Below are 18,907 nucleotides of genomic sequence, written 5' to 3'. Positions count from 1 at the left end.
GAAACAGGGTTCATCGAGTAGAAAAACAAGAAGGCCGTACTGACTTCCAGGAATATACTGAAGGAAAGGCAGCCCGAAGAAATGTGCACACTGTAGCAGACTGATCCACGTACACCTAGTGCTGTGTCAGCAGGACTGCAGGTTTTCTTGCACAGGGACACTAAGAGCTCACCTCATCTTTTAGTTAAGAGCAGCAGCATTTTGGCCTTTTGGCGCTGTGTAACGCCGCGACCTGTGAGCAGTTACTCAGAGTTCTGTGAGGTTCAAGTGTCTAATGCTGCTTCTTTTCCCCACGCGGCTGCGTGGAAGGCCCCTGCGAGGGACCAGCCCTCCAAAGCCCACGGGTTCTTCCAGGCTTTTTCTCTCCTCCCCGTAACCACGCGTGTTCGTCACCCCGCGGGTCCCAGCCCTGGCTGCCGACACCTTCCAGAGCAGCTACAAACCGGTGAACCCGCCCAGAGCATCGCAGCGGCTGCAACTTACATCCAAGTCAGGAGGTGGCACCCACGAAACACCGATGCGCTTGGCTTGACCGCGCTGCAGCGTCCCCTTGGCGGGCCGGAGGGTGAAGCCCTTCTGCTGCAGCAGCGCCAGGCTGCCCACGCTGAACTCCGTGTCCTGCGGGAGACACGCACACACCCGCCCTCACCACAGCCCCCTCGCCCCGGCAAACACAACGCCTCCCCGTTTTTGCCCAGGTGCTGTATCTGGGCCAAAGCGCTTCAGCCCTGGGGCGCTGCAGGTATCCACGCCGTCACTGGGCCACGCTGCCACAAAATACTACCCTGAAATAACAGCACCTGCCCTGGCACCCAGCTCTGCGCTCAGACTTCTGTATTTCAGAATTAGGGAAGCAAACAGCTAAATTAATTTTGTTGCTGACTTAATATGATAATACTAATTCCTCATATTAAGCCTCTGAACAGCAGTATTTTCAAACACTGGCACTTTTCTAATGTAAAGCTTATCAGAAACTCTGAAAGCTGTCTTCTTTAATTTATATAACGAGTTTGCCAAAGAACTAGTAGCTGTTTGTGCAGTGTCAGTATTCCTTACGCCACCTGCCACAAAACTGCACTTTTTGTTCTCTTCACCTTCTTCAATGGGAACTGAGCTGACTGTATAGCTCCAACTTCCAGTTCTGTCACGGCTGGTGCTGCAGAACCCTCTCCCTCGACATACTCCAGGATGAGGAGAATGGACTTCACTGGTTCTTGTAGCTCTAAACAAATAGGAGTCAGGTAAACGTGGAGACAGTCAAAATGAGCAATTATCAGTGTGGAACCAGCGTAAATTACACCAGGCTGGTTCAAAACAAAGTGATGTTGTGGCAAATTCTTGAGCTGGCATAGATAAGGAGATCCTTGGTACAGAGTCAGTGAAGAATTAAAAGGAGGTTTTGCACAATTTGCAATTGCAAAGTGTAACTGTTAATTGTTTATCAAGTTTCATGCTCATTTTCCAGCCCCATGGCCCATACATTGTGTGTACTGTATTCCTGCTGGTGTATGGTGTGTGCTTGGGTTTATTTATAGCTCGGGAGATAGTTGTTGTTCCTTTACTGTCTCTCAACACAGATCCTGTCCAAAGAAATTAAGGAAGGATAAATTCAACCCCCTGAAAGTGTGTCTGTTTCATAACAGTACAATCAGGAGTGTCCAGGGTATGTTTTTCTATATGAAAAAATTTTATCAACAGTTAATACAAATCAGAGAAGTGGCAGAAAGCAAATACATCTTAATATTTTGTAGTAGTATTAAATGATAATAATTTTTTGCAAGGTAAGTTACAAAGATAGAAGATGATTGTTAAGATATAACCGTATAAAAATTAAAAGAAAAATCTTGCCTTAAGAGAAAGTCTTCTGCTTTTTTTGTGTGATATAATTATAGGCTGTGCCATAATGCTTATTTGTTCTGATTCTGGAAGAAGTACCTTTATAATTTACTTTTTCTTAAAGCATGAGGAACATGCCCATGTCTTATCCCTCACTGTTTTGTAACAGAGTGTCAGTGGTAGCACATCACCTCCTTCTAGCGCTTCCAGCGACGGCCGCGGGAACGTCCCGGCCAAGGACTCAACGGGCACGTCGAGGGGAGCTCCCCCCGCCACGTACACGGGGCGCGCTGTGCCTGCACCCCTCAGGAGGATGGTGTGGGCTGTGTCCTGCAGGAGACCACAACGCTGCAGGTGTCACAGCCGCAGTGCCCCTGTGACCGAACACCCACGCGGCAGCCTCGGCTGCAGAGACATCTTGTCACCTGCCCGTATAATGCCCCGAGGCCCGGTTCTCTAGTGCAGGAATCCTGCATGTCCCCTCGTCTCGTCCTCTCAGGCCCTTCTGTTTGAAACCTTTCACTCCTGGGCCCTGGGCCTCAGGAGGGGACTGGGAAAACTATTTATACTAACGCCGTGAAAAGAGGCAAAACGTCCCTGCTGCCAAACCTGGCTAAAGACTGTGAACACGGACCGGGCTCCAAACATCCCCAGCTTGTTCTGATTTGCATTCTTAACCGCAGTTCCAAGGTTCTCTGGAGACACAAAACTTGCACGGAGAGAAGGAGCCAGCGGCCCTGCCCTGTGCCAGCTCCTGCTCTGGTCTGCAGTGCCTGGGGCAGGCGTTAGCTGGCACCCTGCCTTAACTTTTGGTCGGTCTCTGCTGGAACCCGGCGTAAAGCCCCCGGCTGTGCCGCCAGCCTGCCCCGGGCTCCAGCCCAGCCCTGCTGCTGCTCTGCAGGTGGGAAAAAACCTCCTTCCTCACACTGAGCGCCCGCAGAAGCGGCTCCCCTAACGTCAGTTTATCTACTAAAGGTAATATATTTCTGCCAACAAATGCTGTGCACTAGGTATAATTATTTGAAACTCCTACTAAGACCCCCGCTGATAAAAATCACTGTAGGCCACAGTTAGACTCTGATCTCCTAATCCAGATGTCTCGATTGTCTCACCTTGCCGAAGAGCACAACCTTGAGACGGTCAGAGTAGTACAGACTTTCATGGTCAGGGCTGAAAGTAACAGTAAAATCCTGACTCTTCCCAGCAACGATTTCCCCTTCTGTTGGAAAGATGCTGAACACACTTAAGCCACTATAGTTCTGTGTTCCTGGTAAATAAAAATGAGGATACAAATAAGAAAGGAGGACAGCTCCTTTAGGAGGTTTACTTCTTCATATATTTTAAACCCATTCAATTTTTGTTGGAACAGCAAATAAAGAAGACCTGATACACAGTTTTGCAGCAAACCAGGGTGTTAGAACTACCAGATAAATCCATCTACCAGCTTCACACATTCACCTCTAGAGGAACTGAAGCAGCATCACCAAACCCTTCCTATATTCTAACGTGTTTTTGCAGAGATGGACATCCCTAAATATAATCTTTAATACGCAGTTACTGTGTGGGCTTATTTAAATTCAGACACTAGGATCTCCTTACTTGTGGATATTTGCTCAGGCTGCATAAATTTACAGCTCCCCATACTGAAAGAATTAGTACAGCTCCTGCTGGGGAAACAAAACTGTGTCTTTGATTTCAGTGACGTGATGCCCCGGGCTTTGACGGTTGTGTAGATCTAACAGGCCAAAGTAACGCTGCTTGATGCTGTGCAAGTCTTAACCAAAAGGAAAAGAGGAAAGAAAAAAAAAGAAGTTTACCAACAAACTCTGTTCTCTGCAAAGGGGATGTAATAAAGGATGGAAGTCTCTGCCAGTCTTTGTCCCTCGTTGACGAAAGCGAATCTAGTTGTATGGAGTATCGCAGGGTCAGCGTGGAAGTGTTCTGTATCTGATGACATTAATTCACACAACAGCATTTTCATCAAAAAACCTGATTCTCAAGCCTGTAGGATCCAGAGTTGGTGAACTGGCTGAACTTATCTTGCTGCATTACTGCACTAGTGTGTACCCAGACTCCGCTGGGAGCGCACGTCACTGCTGCCCACGGCGAGTCGTGTCGGCCCCCACCCCCCAAACACAGGGACCAGGCTCCTTCTGGGCGTCTTGCAGCAAGTAATAGATTTTGGTTAATGACATACTTCAACAAAATCTGAGAGCAGAAAAGTTACGCTTAGATGTTGGGCTGTTTCTGAGCTGTGGGATTCTGCAGTGTGTGAATGAGCGACTGGGCGGAAGTCCCCGGAGCGCACCGCGGCAGAGCAGAGCCCCGTGCGCTCTGCAGGGCCAGTTCTGCCCTCCAGCCCTGTCCCTCGGTCACTGCTTTGTGTGGACATGGACCTGCCTCAACTGCGAGAGCAGGCACAGGCAGAAGAGAGAAAGAGGGCAAATATTTCTAACGCTGGTAAAAGCAAAGCCACTTCTGCCCTCGCATCCCTCTGCAGACAGGCTAGATCTGCAGAGAAGATCACCCAGACCACTTCTGCTTTTTCTTTTAGGAAGGTACTGGAGCGCTCTGGTTTTGTGGGGGCTGCAGGCAGCACAGCAGCAGCTAACAAGATCCTCCCCGCACCGCTTTGTTACCTTTGGCCTGAAACTCTCAGCACCAAATCACCCTGCCAGATGTGCTTTTAAAGCCACGTTCTTCTGTCTGCAGTTTGCCACTCAGCCTTACGTTCTGCCGGACTAGAACCCACAGAACTCCTCTTCCTCCTTACAGAAATTGCTGATGTGCTTTCCAGTTCAGCACGGAGGGATTTACCTTGAACGTGGAAGTCACCTTCTCTCTGGCTACGACATATCCCAGATCGAGGACTTCTTCCACAGAGCAAACAGTTGATGGTGTCACCCCATGACCAGTGATCCTCAGCGTTAGGTTGGTTTTTGCTGTCTGGATGTCCAGCTTTTCAAAAAACTGCCAAGGGAGTGTTTGTGTTACTCCATTTACTGAAGGAAAACATCCCCCACCCCTCCGACTGTCCCCCTCCCACAAATGGGCCATTACTACAGAACTTTGGCATTTAGTGCACAGACAAAGATCCAAAAGTTGGGAGGGGCTGTGCACGGGCAACACAGTTTTTCTTATATAATTATCTTATAATTATACAGCCTCATCCCAGTCAGTAATATGTGTGTGTTACACAGCCCGTTGCAGTGCTCTGTCTCTCCTCTTTCCCCCCATTACTGTCATATCTCTCACTCACCCATTTACTCTCACTTGGACAAAAAGAGATGCTGAAGGTTTCATTTTCCCCTGGCTCGATCATTCCAACTGGTCTGACCAACAGGAAGGGACCGTTGGGATTCAGAACTGAGAATCCCAGCTAAAATAGTGCAACTCAAGGAAAAAAATTTATAAACAGAGATTGGGGAAAAAGACCTAAGAACAGATTCTAAGTATTGTTCAGACCAAAGATGTATAAACTAACCACCTGTAAGCTTTTTCAGAGATCAATAACTAACTCAGAGGAAAGAACTAGTCCATTCCCCCACCCCAATTAAAATAGTTGCGAGATCCCTTTCCCGTTAACCAGAACCCCGTGCAACTCCATTTTCAGATTTTGCCTGGAATGGGTCATTAACAAACACCCTAAGATCCAGGACATGCCTTCTCCTACATTATCCCACCCAGCTTAACCCAGCCAAGCCAGTCTAACAGCCTCTTCTTACAAGGTATTCAGAAATTCAGAGAAGTATCATGCAAAAATCGAGTTGTTGGTTCTGTTTCAGATGTACGTCATGCTGCATTGAAACTAGCTTTGGCATCAGTACCTTATATTCTTTAGAAAGCAGTTAAGTGCTTCTCAAATCTGGCTCTAAGCAGAGTTATTTCCAGTTAAAAGGGTGGAATGGAATTAGCTTTCCTGTAGGTCACCTAGGCTCGTCCAATATATTCTTCACATCACCTCCTGCCTCACTCTGAAAGGTGGGTATTAAGTCTGAAATCTGCTACCTCCTACTTGCTTTAGTGTCAAACAGTTCCTCCTACAGATAAAGAGTCAAATCAAACAGAAGCAGAATGGCAGATGAACTTACATGTTCCAAACAAGGATACTTCCATCTTCTCTGAGGAGATATTCTGTACTGTAATTCGCTTCATCATTCTGTGGCCTGACCGCAATGAAAACATTTCAGAAAGTTATGATGCTCACTCATGTGCTACCATCCCTCCTTTTCCCTCGTGCTTCTACCTGGGCCAAACGTTGATCCCATTCCTATGGCTAATACACTAGTCAAAGCTCACCAAAATTCTTTCAGATTTGGGCAGTCACTTGTGGAGCTTCTGATGCCGTTTTGGGATCAAGTCTGCTTTCTGCATGCCTCAGCTGGCCAGACAGGCTCCTGATTTTCCACTGAAGCACTTATTGCTGGGCTAATTTCTATACTGACTTTTGAAAATTGGCTGAACAATGTCAAAGCAAATGCAAAACTATGCTCTGAAGAAATTAACATCAGACAGAAAAAATTCAAAACTTGAATTCAAATTTCATACCTACTGCAACATCACCAAAACTGACGGTGTTTTCTCCATTATCTGAAGTGACCACAAGAGATGGTGCTACAGCTGGACAGTGCAGCTCCACGTACAGAGTGTTGTAAGGGCTAGAGAGATAGTAAAAGGGTATTTGCTCTTGGGTTACACGGAAATAGAAACTGCTGTCCAGAATCTCTTCTTATTCTGTTCATATCACAGGATATCATTAAATTGGTATTACAAAACAACACACAATTTTTGGTGGCTGACCTTCTGCGTATGCCTAAGCAGAAAGATGAACTACATCTGGCTTGAATTTTTCATGCAGTTATTCTTTAAACTGCTTTGACATTCCTGTGTTTGATTCTTACCTAACTAGTGGGTTGTAACTATGAGTTTCTACCACTGACCCATGAAGATCAGGAAACAAATTTCCTCCTCAGATGAATAAATTAACATGCCCACCATTTCGCCCTCAAATTTCTCAGCCATCATGAATTGCACATACCTGCAGCTGAGGTTCTCAGAGCCTTTCTTTCCATCGATAGAGCCACTTGCAACAAAGCATGGTACGATGTATCTGTCAAACCTCCCACGGAAATTCCTCAGCAGGGAAGCCTGGGCTGCCATATAAGCATCAGAACTAGAAAATCCAGGAATAAGAATCATTTTAGTAAGTGAGAGAGCAGGGGAAAAAAAAAAAAATTTAAAAAAAAAATCAAATCGCTATCTACTGAGCAATTTGTGTTCACTGTTTGTTAGTCATACATTCCAAATTGAACATAACAGTGAAACTGAGCTGCTGTCTTGATGCACAGTAACGGACCCACCCTACCAAGCAGTTTGCTTTTCTCACCAAAGAAAATAAAAACTATAAACCCAGATGTTATACTGAGGATTGCAAAATCCTCAGTACAGTTTCCTTATGTTGAATACATCAAATATTCCATTGGCTCCCAGTACCACCATCATCACAATGATACGGAAACACGTGATCACGTTTCTGTAATGCAACATGCCAAGCAACTTCAGAATGGGAGTTTTCAAATAGAAATATTATTTTTATGACCTGTACTGCAAGTATTTAGAAGATGTAATTAATGCATTGCGACAAACATGGGATTTTAGTCAAAAATCTCTAACGTCCAGTCCAGCCAAATGCCTCACGTTTAAGCATGCATTTACTTCCAAACACTTCGAAATTCCTCAGATTAGGCAGAAGTGGGGCTCTATAAAGTTGAATTATATGTTGAACAAGGGACCTGAAGTATCAGATTTTGCATCAAAGTTTCCAAATTTCTAGATAGCACATGCTATTAATGTTAATTCGCAGAGGGACATGTATTGTAAAATGACAATTTTAAATGCACATTTTACAGCATCATTACATTTCCAGGGCTTATATATGGAAATTCTTAATAAAGAAAAATTATCCCAAACCCATGGATATGGGCCATCAGATGGTTTCCTTCTGGGCTGAATGCATTCAGCTCTGTTAGACCTGTTCAGAAAAGGTATATTAGTAGTAGTTTCTTTTGGTAACTAAGTTCAGCTTTCTTAGTGGCCCTTTAAAATAACACCCTTGGTGCTTCAGCCAAATTTACCCGGACAGCCACCTCTCCTGCTTTCTGATAGATTCTTTGAAGTCTTCAATCCCTCTGATGCATAAAGGGAGCCTTTGCTGTACACGAGAGGCTCCAGCTGTGTGGCTTACAAGCACTACTAATTTTGGAAACAGCCTTTGCAACATAGCTAAAGCTATTTCTTCTCTGCAGTTTGCTTTCTTCACTACCTATAGGTTTTAGTAGATTTATTAAACCACTTAGAAGAGAATGCTGTCGCTGTAGTACAGGAAGCTTTTGCTGACTTACTCAGGCTTTAACTCCTTGGGGTTTGGTTGTTCAGAACTACACGGAGAGGGCAGGTGTGTGCTGCCTCCATCCCCTACAAGCTGTCTGGAAGACTGCTGCTTGGTAATGGAAATGCTGCATTTCTTTCCCTCTTTTTCATCTTTCTTCCTTTTCTGCAAATACACACAGGGAGATGTTACACACTGAGGTGATCCCTGGTAATCCAATACACAGAACCTCAGAGGGGGCAGAGTGCATGGAGCAAGGGGACGGCAGCAGGATTATGGTAATGACACAGACACAGCAGTCACTGCCCACAGTTCTAATAATGTAAAGTTAGGTTGAAATGGACATATTTTACCCCATCTTAAAAAAAAAAAAAAAAAAAAGAGTTCCCCTATTGGAGCAGATGAGTAAAAGACTGAATCTCTCATGGAATTTTCACCTATTTATCTCATAATTCAAGACAACCATAGGTGCTCACAGAAATTAACTGACCCACTGCACCTCATATAAAGTCCTTGTATGTGGTAAACCTGCAAGAAGTGTAGAAACTTTTTGTTTGTTTGTTTTGAGTACTTGCAGTTAGCACTTGCAAGAAAATTTTTCACTTGCAAGGAAAGCTTTTGAAATTGTTAGCATGAAATTAAATTATTGCTTGGTGAACAGACTACACATCAAGTGCAACAGTACAGTCCCACTCTTGTCCTTCATAGGCGGGTCTGACATGGATCATGGGTTTGGGCTTCATTAATATGCAAATCATTTTATGATAAAAATACCATCCAGAGAAACAAATCTCTAGAAGTATCAGACCAACAGCATGTGCTAGTTCTTAGCATTCCTTACTTGTATTTCTGCCCCTGTCGCAGCTGCTCTGCAAAGCCTCCGAACTGCCTCTTCTCTGATTAGCTGATCTGAGAGTGTCGGGCTGAAGGACACTTGAATCAAGCTTTTCTGGGAGCGTGAGAGCATACACAAGAATGAGAGGCAGAATTCAGCCCTCACACGTTATACCTACCAAGCTCAACAGCAGCATAGACATGACACCAAAAGATTAACAAAATACAGGGTTTTTCCAGTGAGTAAGACAATCGTAAGGGTAAGGTCACTTCCAGCTTTCTTGGAAGTCCACTCTGTTACAATGGGCACGTTTTACACGCCATATATTTTTGATATTTAAACATTCTTCAAATAAATCACACTGACAACACTGGGGAAAGAACATTCAGGGTGAAAGCTCCCATCCAGCATTAGCCAGATTAGCTGGTTAACCCTTCATGTCCAGTTTAAAACCTTATTTCAAACAACACAAAAATACTCCAGCTATTCTAATAATAATTTACATTTGGAGCTTCATTTACAGGTGACAGCATTTGTAGGGATGCAGACGATCAAAAGATTTGGCAGAACACCTGATGTTTAAAGTGAATTTACCTTCCCCGGAAACACAACCCCAACGGAAGGTGTGATTGTCACGGGACAGTCTTCTGGCACACGGAATTCAAACCAAGTGGGTCCAAGAGGGGCAGGTTCCCCCCTGCCCGTTCTTGGGACAGCGTGAGTCGAGCGGTTTGCACTCACGTGGGAATTCATCACATACAGTGTTGCTGTAGACACACCATTTAAAGCTGTTGCAGCAAACCGAACTAAGGAATGAGACAATTCAAGAGGTGGGTGGACTCCAACTGCTTTGCATGACAGCTTGAATTGTCTAAAAATAAACACATGATAAATTGTCTCAGCATAAAATAGTCTCTTAATCAGCCCGGAAAATAGGGAACTAATCCTGTAGTCCCTATTTAAGCAGAATTTCAAGCTTGCAATGGGAATTTTGCCTAAAGATGAACAATAATACTATCTATTTTTAATGCACAATTGGCTAGAGTCCCTACTTGAATTCTTCCTCTGTGAACTTCTGGAAATGCATCGAGTCAAATCCAAGTTTATGCCATCATTATTTTAGTAGCATTAGCTTAATGTATGAAGCATTTTTACAAAAAAAGATCCCTCAGTAATTCTGCTGAAAAAGCAAGCGGAATATTGCAGGTTAATACAACCTGGGGCAAAACCGCAGCTTGGGTATGTGAGAAGGATAAATTTCAGGTAGGATAGGAAAAGTCATCTCAGTGAAGACTGACAGGTAAATGAAGGGTGAAACTAAGAGGCACTGAGCAACTCTGGTCAACTGGAGAATTCCTGCCTGCCTCACCTCTTCAAAGCAGGCAGGGATTGGATTTCTGACCTAGCTTAACAGTGGAACCTCAGTGTGACCGAGACTTCTACATTCCCTACTACTCAACCAATTTCTTAACATACCTATTAATCTCCGACTTGCAGGTTAGTTCAAAGCTGTACTCTTGTGCCTTGCTAGCTTTAAAGATTATGTCCAATGTCAGGCTTTCAAGGGGAAGAAGAATTCCAAGTCCATCATTGGGTTGAATTTCCACAAACTTCAAAATGGCAGGATAAGAAATTGTTGTTATTAAGATAAGAAATTATTAGTTAAATTATCAAATTATTAAATAAATCAAAATAAGACATTACTGGCAAGATAAGAAAATTTTGTTATTAAATGTACAAATGTCAGGAAATCAGAAACCTCCTAGTGAGCAGCTTTCCTTTGAGTTAGTGAGTAGTTTCTGACTGATGTGCAGATTTCTCATCTCAGAGTAACTTGAAAGGCATTAAATCCATTAGCTCAGACTTCAGTAGAATCTCTTCCCTGGCTTCTTACATCTACAGTAATCAGCTTTCTCTGATGAAGTTTATTTACTCTTCATAGACAACTGACTGAAATACAGTCCCCCTGTATCTTTGGAGAGCTGATTCCTGTATGATGTGCAGATACCGCAGTGACAAGTACCAGTTTAATATCGCATATTGGTTTGTGTTTGTGAGTTGATAATGATTCAAGAATATCTCCCTATCACATTATAAGCTAATCACGAAACACATTCTGTGAAGTAAAGCTTTAATGAAGCTGAAGAGTCCAATTTCTTTTATCTAACTCCTTGATTTTAATCCCCAAAACAGCAGAGAAAGGGAGAATGCCTAATTAAATGTCAGGTTCCTCTAGCTCCGACTCCAATATGCCAAACCATTTCACACTGTGATCATCATGCTATTATGGAGCTTGAACAGCTAACTTTTTGCAAAAGAAAATAATTCAGTAGACCTAGCCCACACGAAACTGGCAGCTCCTGTGATTAATTTAGCCTCCACATCAACTTACAGTCAGTCAGAAAATACCCAGGCGTGCTTCAGGGGATGATTCCCAATAAGCAGTGTGGACGTGGCCATCCTGCCTTAAAGACAAAGTGTTTGGGCATTTGGACGCAAATTCTGTGATATTCCTCAGCCTCAAGGCCAAAGCAACACCCCTAAGCTTGTTTTGTTTAGTGCTATAAGCTAAGTATAAAACCTGTGAGCCCGAAAGAAAAGTGCCCCAGGTATTCTGTTAGTAGAGATCTTGGTGTAAAAAGCAGGTATCCTAATAAGATAAATAATAATGTTATGTAGGTCGGAACAGTAAAAACTCCTCAAAGATGTTCATCCTGCCTGGAAAAAGCTTAGGGTACAATAAGCTGAAATTTAAAGAAACCAGTACCAGAACTAATCTCTGTGTTTCCACAGTGCTGCAGGCAGAAGGATTTCCATGGGTTTGCAAGAAAACAGTCATGATTTATTTATACTCACATCGAAACACGTCTTCAAAATAATTAAATTTATTTTGGTACAAGAAGAGGTGTGAGGGGGATAACTACATACCTCTGGAAGTCCCACAAATCCAAACTCCTGTGGCAAGATGGATTTGTTTGTTACTGTGACATTGGCCTGCACAGCTTCGTGGACTGTGCAGTATCCAAAATTGATTTGTGTGGGACTAATTTCCAAATCCGAAGTAGTAACAATTGCATGCACAGTAAAATTAACTTTTTTAGCCTGAAACAAATGCAAGAGCACGTGATAAAAACCTTCATCTGTAGCATTGTAAGAAGAGGATTTAAGTGAAATGTCAGCCAAAAAGATAACTGCAAAAAAGTCATGCTACTCTATTCCTTGTAAATTCCATGTAAATGTAACGAAGCCGTCTTGAACTTCAGCCTCATTGTTCTCCAAAAACAAGCAATAAGAAATGTGTCTTTGATAAGCAAAATTTTAAAAAATATCATCTATATCTCACAATCCATATGCTAGAATGGAATCATACCTGCATCTCCAGGAAATGTCAGCTCAAGGAAAAGACTACATCTGCAGCACAGATCAGCATTAAAAAGATTGTGCTGCGGTATCTGAGAACTCCCTGGTACAAAACAGACTCCAGGGAGTAGATGAGCACTAACTAGAAAGGATTTAACTTTCTGTATTGTAAACACGCCGACAAGAAGAAACTATCAAATCTGTGTTAGCACTTTAAGCACCTTTTACTATTATCATAGGACTTCAACTAGTAAAGAACTAGTCTAAGATTAGGCATAATTAAGTGAACAGTCACTAAAATAACTTACACCTATTGTCAGCCTGATAACCAGCATAATAAAAATCACTAACCTTATCCACAATCAGTATTGTCACTGGAACTTCCAGAACTCTTGTCTCTTCATCGAAATAACTCCCTGCATCTTCAGGAAGAGAGGGCCTGAAAACCCCAGACTACATTCAGTTTCATAAAAATATTTTGACTGCTTTTTAGGTAAAGGGAATAGTAAACTTTTGCTGGATGTATTTCTGATAAAAAACCCCAACCCCAAACCACAAAAAGATGAACAATGTGTGAGTTACGGTCTAAAAGTTTTATTATTCACAGCTTTTAATCTTAACCCAGTATTTGTTCTCAGACAGGAGCGTTCACATCCACAGTTGATTAAGCTTCACTGAAGTCTAACTAAAACCCTGTGTGCAAGGTAGACGCGAGTATTAGGGAGAATGGTGGGAGAAAATACCAATCAAAAATTAGTGACCTATGAAGTTCCACCTTCTGACCAAGACAAGGAAGGTGCAGTCAGATGAGGAGTATTCCACCTTGTGCCAGGTTTCTCCAGGGCAGCCGCCCTGCGCAGGCACGCACAGAGCACAAGGAAGTTACAATAACTGACCATCTACCTTCATGTCGGATTTTTTTTTTTTTTTTTTTTTAAAGACAGGCTTTTGGACAGACAGGAGTTTAAGGGAGTTATTCACAGAGGTCCGCATCCATTTATCCTTTTTTTTTTTTTTTTTTTTTTTTTTTAAATGCTATCCAGTCATTTAAAATTCTGAAAAATGTAAAGCTTATTTTAGAACAATAAGCCTTCTGCACCCTGGGCAGCTGGTTCTGTTCAGCGCTGCCCCGAGTTACTTCCCAGCCTGCCTGAGGCAGAACCAACCGTGTCACAAAGCACAGAAACATAAATGAAGTGAAACAAACTTGGAGACCAGTAGTGCCTGATTATGCACCAGATTAGTAATTTATAAGCAATATGCGGGTTTTCTGTCGCCGAAGCATCTTGCTCTCATAAGCTCAATTTTAGAGCTTCAAGCCAAGCCAATACAAAAGCTCCAGCATTTTTAGCTCTGCTGCTCTATTTATAGTGGCTTACAGCACCAGAGTGAATTGCTTCCTGTTCTTAGGTCTCCACAGCAATAATGTTCCTACTACTACTACTGGAATTACAGGCAGGTTTTTTTAATGTCTTGTTAAAGAATAGTTAATGAATAAATAGCACCCACTCAGTCACCATGGTGATCTGAAATCTTGCGGGCTGTTATTTTGCAAGTCTGAACTGGGACTTTAGAAGGTGATCTTCAAAGGTATCGCTGACTTTAAAGATAGGGACTGGAGTTAAATCCAAGGTAGGAATAAAGTAGCAGCTTTCACTTTGTCACAGGACATTAGAACAGCAGGAGAGATTCATGTAGTACAAAATAATAAATAATCCATGTCTTACAAAAAAACCCAATTGTAGCTGTGCATAGACAGTGATGGATTCTAAATCAGCTGTTATGCCTTGGGGGAAAGATACTGAAATCCTTCAGATAGTTCTCTGAAAATGGCATCTTCATGCTTAAAAGCAATTAAAGAGAAGCATAAAGACGAATCAGATTTAGACTGCCAGCATCTGCAGGACTAGTTCCAAATGCAGAAAAACTAAAAGATGTGGTATTTGGGAATTCTGAAAGTCAGCAGATTAGAGAACTTGCCTTCAAATAAACAGAAAATGCTTCAAACACTCAGAAAATGATGAGCATTGTAACATCTGACCTAGCAGTTCAGTGTGCCCAGAATACTCAGGAGAGCTTCCTAAGCCTTCACTCATCTATCTGCTCACTTTGTATTGCTGAGTGTGTGGGGTTTTTTTAAACTTTTCTGTTGCTTTTAGAATAGCTATTCCTTTGTATGAGAAAACCAAGCCTATAACACTAAGTCCATGAGGAGGCATTTACAGAAATGTGTCACTAGCTCAGTACTTCACATCAGCTCGTAGCAAGCTCATCTTTCTCTGTCAAACACACACTCCCCCTGCGTGTTAGGTCTTCTAAAACTGATCGGTATACTGAAACAGCCAGATACTCATTCTGTGTGTCAAAAATGCCTTAATCTCATCAACTCTCCTTTCTGAAGCTTCCCCATTTTTCAAAGGAAGATTAATGTCCTCAACAAGCTACGCTTCTATCCACTCATAAGTGTAACAGCACTTTACAGCATCTGAAGTTCAGGAACTGAAAAATGTCATAGTAATGGTTCTTGTTGTAATCTGATAGGATTTGAGGTGTTGGAAGAACTGTAAATAACTTGGAGTTCTTTGAATATTAACCTGGTGAAAAATTAAAAATCCGTAATTAGACTCTTAATTTAGAAACCAAAGATGCTGAGCACATCACTGAAAATCCAAATATACTTACATCCGTGGGACTAGATAACCTGTATGAAAAAATCAGGTTTGCAGGGCTGAAAGATTTGGCACCACATTTAAGATCTATGTAACTTATGTTTGAAAAGAAATGTCCTGCTAATTTATTGAGGATGGCAATGACGAGGTAAATAAAATTAACAGTGGTCAACAAGAGCCCTCGACTAAATTTTTGAAAAGTAGCACTCTGTTTCCTGTAACTGAGTTATGTTTGTGTACGTAGACGTATCATCAAATGCAGAAGAGAAACTTGCTGGGGTAAGGCTATTAGCAGCTTAGAGAACGTTATATAAAACGCCACATGAAATTCAAGAGCAAGACATTCATGTTTTGGAGAAAAAGGTACGTGGGTAGGAGGGATACGAACAGGAAGCCCAACCATTCTTACCTTAATTAGCAAGCACAGGAGTTCTTGTCCAGAAATTATTTAATCAGTGATCCATGAAGCAGCCACCTGCCCAGATGACCCCTCTGTTGCATAAGAATAGCTTCCCCACAGAAACGGGGGCAGCCTACCAGGACTGCAACTGCTAAGATTTCCACACTGCTGCTGTCACCACAGGAAAAGCATTTCCTCACAGGTATGGGATCCAAGCTCATTTCCTCCTTGAGCACTTGGCAGCTCTTCAAGGGGAGAGAGGGGGGAGACTGCACTGACACCAGCAGCGTGGAGTCCAGCCTGCTACAAAACCCTGAGTTGCTTCCTACAGATATTGTCTTAAAAACTGGAAAGATGAATGTTGTCAGCTTACCTGGGCAGGAACTTGAGTTGCAAGCTGAAGGATGACTGAGCTTGGATGTAGCCTGCCTTTGGAAGCAGCTCCATGTGCTTGCTTAATTCTTTGCATACTTCAAACTTCAAACGCAGCGTGGTTTTTGCTCTGCAAGCAGATCAGACATGCTGAGGTGGCTTTAAGGCTGCCCGTGCTGCCACCTCAGCAACATTTGCTCTTGGAGTTTGGCACCCCGGTCCCCAAACTTGCATCTCTACATTATGATTGTAACAATTCCAAGCTTCCTTTAAAAGTGATGGGCACGTAAAACTGCTACAGCAAAATCACAGTTGTATTCTTTTAAGTATAGAAAACGAGATTTTGGAAGTACTTTAGGTAAATTGAGCTGTATTTCAAGCAAATACACAGCAGATCAGAGCATCATTATCAAAGCACTGCGCAGTGGTAACTCAGGTCAGGGGAAAGTCAAAGGTAAATTATTGCGAAATATCAGGGAATTCTTTGCTCCTAACATCCATTCCTTCTATGCGAATCAACAGGAATGACTCACGTAACGTTCAAGACACCTAATTGGTCCTAGCTGCAGCACAGAACCCACTCAAGATGGAAAAGGAGTAGTTGTCTTGTACTGCTGGCTCTAGGTTATGTAACAACTAGTGGTGGGTGGGGTGCAACACATAAAAACCTGTTATTCTGTTTGAGAAACAGAACGAGGACCAGTGACACCTAAGTGGGGCCAAGGATACCTGGGTGCTGCTTAAGTGGCTGATAAGGACTTAATGACCCAGCCCCTAGCCAGGAGAATCAACAGAATGAACCTGAAAGAGCATAATACACCTAAAACATCAACGTGTATCCACTCTGTGAACTCCATTCATCCTCATTATCATCATAATTATCTCAAAACCTTCAGTACCAAAAGTTAAGCCTGCACAGGCAGGCAAACACCTCAAACTCAGAAGGGGAGCGATGTCTTAAGCCAGAAATGCACTGAGAGCACTGCTGCTTTGGGGTTTTCTCCCCAAAACCGTGGTGACTTCTTTTCCATAGGCCTGAATTCACCGATCTCTTGTAACTTCTCCTCTGAGTCTCCACAGGGCTAGCAGTCACAGTGTGGCTAAGCTGGTACTGCCAGTTCCTCTGCCAAAACCTGTGATCAGTTTGCCCCACGAACGGCGTACTGGGAGCTAGGAAACATCTCCCTGTCTGCTGAATTCTGGCCATATTATAATGCAGCGATAGCCACAGACCATAACCTGCTTTGGAGTTTTATGCCGAAGTGCAAAATTGCCAAGCAAATTACAAATATTTCAGCTTGTCATCTTCCTTCTCTTGGACTGGTTTACAAGCTGTCAGTCCAGATGGTCTGCTCTAAATCAACAGCTATAGCATGTGGCACTGGGAGCCCGGAATGATTTCTGACTGTTGACAGTCTAAGAGAACTATATACTACTTCATTAAATCAGTGCAGATTATAACCTGCCAAGAAATTGCTTTTCAAAGTGATTTATATTGCACAGGATTCTGATAAGACACTTTCACCTTTTATGCTGATTATTTATGCTTTCTGATTAGCGTATTCCATGTGACCAGAAAAAAAAACAAAACAAAACCAGTATTAACTAACCTTGTGCAATTCTACAGAGCTTGCTGGGGCACTTAAGTGCCAGAGCTGTCTTACTTGAGAACTTGATCTTCTCCTTATGTTATAGACTACAACGTCATAGACTGCAGCAGCAGCAAGATGCAGGCAAGTTCTTTCTGCTCTGCTTCTGTCAGGTGTTTGTGTGAACTGGTGCTGAACAAAAAGTTACTCTAACACATCATCTCCCTCGGGTCTGGGTCAGATTTTACCCCCAAAATCTAAAGAATTCTCTTGCTACAAGTTTTAGATAACTTTTTTCCCCCCCCAGTATCTATAGTTAGGGATTGGAGCAGCAATTTGTAAGAATACCCCTGAATAGCAAGATTCTTTCAGTATCTAATTACCATTTAATTAAAGAATCTAGAAGTTATGCCAATAAGATTTGGCATCTACCAGATCTGAGCTTTAGTTGTCAGTAGCCAAGGCATGCAGGGGTTAGACGAGCAGCCTTTTCAGCTGGGCTGTGGTCATCTTACCTCTGGCCCACTGCACTGAGCACGAGTTCACAGACAGCAGGGTAGTAACTCTTTAGCTGGTACACAGCTGACACGTAAAGCTGTTGTAACAAACTATAATCTTTGGTTGTGTGTTGACAGCAGTTTGGACACTCCTTTGCTAGTCTGATAATTGTCCTGGGCTCTGGACCCTTTGTCTGTGCGTGGTTCCAGGCCCAGACCTCAGTCAGGCTACCTTTCCCCAGTTTTTCACTATTGCAATTAAAATACAATTACTTGCTAGTCTAACGTAAGAAATTGTTCTTGACTGATCGTAATTTATAGCTACTTTCAGCAGTTTAAATTAATTCTGTTTGAGAAGTGGTTTGGCATGTACCATGTAACAATGAGGAATCCTCTTTCTGATCCACGCTACAGAAAAATTTCAGTAGCTACTAGAGGAAGAAACTTCTCAGGCACCACTGAATGATGAAATCTATCTCCTTTTGCAGTATAAAAACTTGAGACGTGATATTCCTGCACATGAAATACTTTGAATTTCAGCCCGAATGACTGCATAACAAAGACAATTTTTCCTAACTATGGAGAATTGGGTGATAAACCAAAGACTTGATTTGCCAAGGTACTAAGGACAGTATACTACATATTAAGTTCTCTTAATTTAGTGAAACTTGGCAAAGGATCAGCAGGATTTTTCCCTCAGTTAAGAAGTTTTGCCCTGAGCAATTTGACAGCTTCTATCTTGAAATCTTAAGTTTTCATTAGGACAGTTACTCTGCTTCGATACTTGTAAGTTTTATCCCTGGGTTATCTAGACCAAGTAAAATCACTTACATAACAACTTGTGCTTGTCATATCTCTAAGCTGAATTTCTGAGATAACAGCTTTACTCATTTCTTTCCAACTGTGAAGAATCTCTGCAGTCTGTAATTCTGGTAAGAGGCTTAGAATGGATGCCTTCTAC

The 18,907-nt window shown here is 42.6% G+C and overlaps 1 protein-coding gene across 4 annotated transcripts in view; it reads right to left on the bottom strand.

The window, feature by feature from the left end:
* CFAP74 (cilia and flagella associated protein 74) overlaps positions 1 to 18,907 on the bottom strand; it is an 89,847-nt gene that overhangs the window by 1,231 nt on the left and 69,709 nt on the right. For 3 of the 4 annotated variants that reach the window (XM_074925011.1, XM_074925013.1, XM_074925012.1), the window contains 17 exons: positions 15,862 to 15,990; positions 12,771 to 12,858; positions 11,988 to 12,161; positions 10,536 to 10,669; positions 9,654 to 9,930; positions 9,066 to 9,173; positions 8,238 to 8,389; positions 6,875 to 7,009; positions 6,385 to 6,494; positions 5,947 to 6,002; positions 5,096 to 5,215; positions 4,654 to 4,806; positions 3,654 to 3,783; positions 2,949 to 3,103; positions 2,028 to 2,166; positions 1,095 to 1,222; positions 484 to 618 (listed from right to left, as the gene is read on the bottom strand). In XM_074925011.1, coding sequence (XP_074781112.1) covers positions 484 to 618; positions 1,095 to 1,222; positions 2,028 to 2,166; positions 2,949 to 3,103; positions 3,654 to 3,783; positions 4,654 to 4,806; positions 5,096 to 5,215; positions 5,947 to 6,002; positions 6,385 to 6,494; positions 6,875 to 7,009; positions 8,238 to 8,389; positions 9,066 to 9,173; positions 9,654 to 9,930; positions 10,536 to 10,669; positions 11,988 to 12,161; positions 12,771 to 12,858; positions 15,862 to 15,990 — 2,323 coding nt within the window. The remainder of the gene's footprint in view (positions 1 to 483; positions 619 to 1,094; positions 1,223 to 2,027; positions 2,167 to 2,948; positions 3,104 to 3,653; positions 3,784 to 4,653; positions 4,807 to 5,095; positions 5,216 to 5,946; positions 6,003 to 6,384; positions 6,495 to 6,874; positions 7,010 to 8,237; positions 8,390 to 9,065; positions 9,174 to 9,653; positions 9,931 to 10,535; positions 10,670 to 11,987; positions 12,162 to 12,770; positions 12,859 to 15,861; positions 15,991 to 18,907) is intronic. The other variant, XM_074925014.1, reaches the window with a different exon arrangement.

Source organism: Athene noctua, chromosome 22 (assembly GCF_965140245.1).
Source record: "Athene noctua chromosome 22, bAthNoc1.hap1.1, whole genome shotgun sequence".
In the NCBI taxonomy this organism is placed as follows: Eukaryota; Metazoa; Chordata; class Aves; order Strigiformes; family Strigidae; genus Athene; species Athene noctua.
This window is presented reverse-complemented; position numbering and strand designations above follow the sequence as displayed.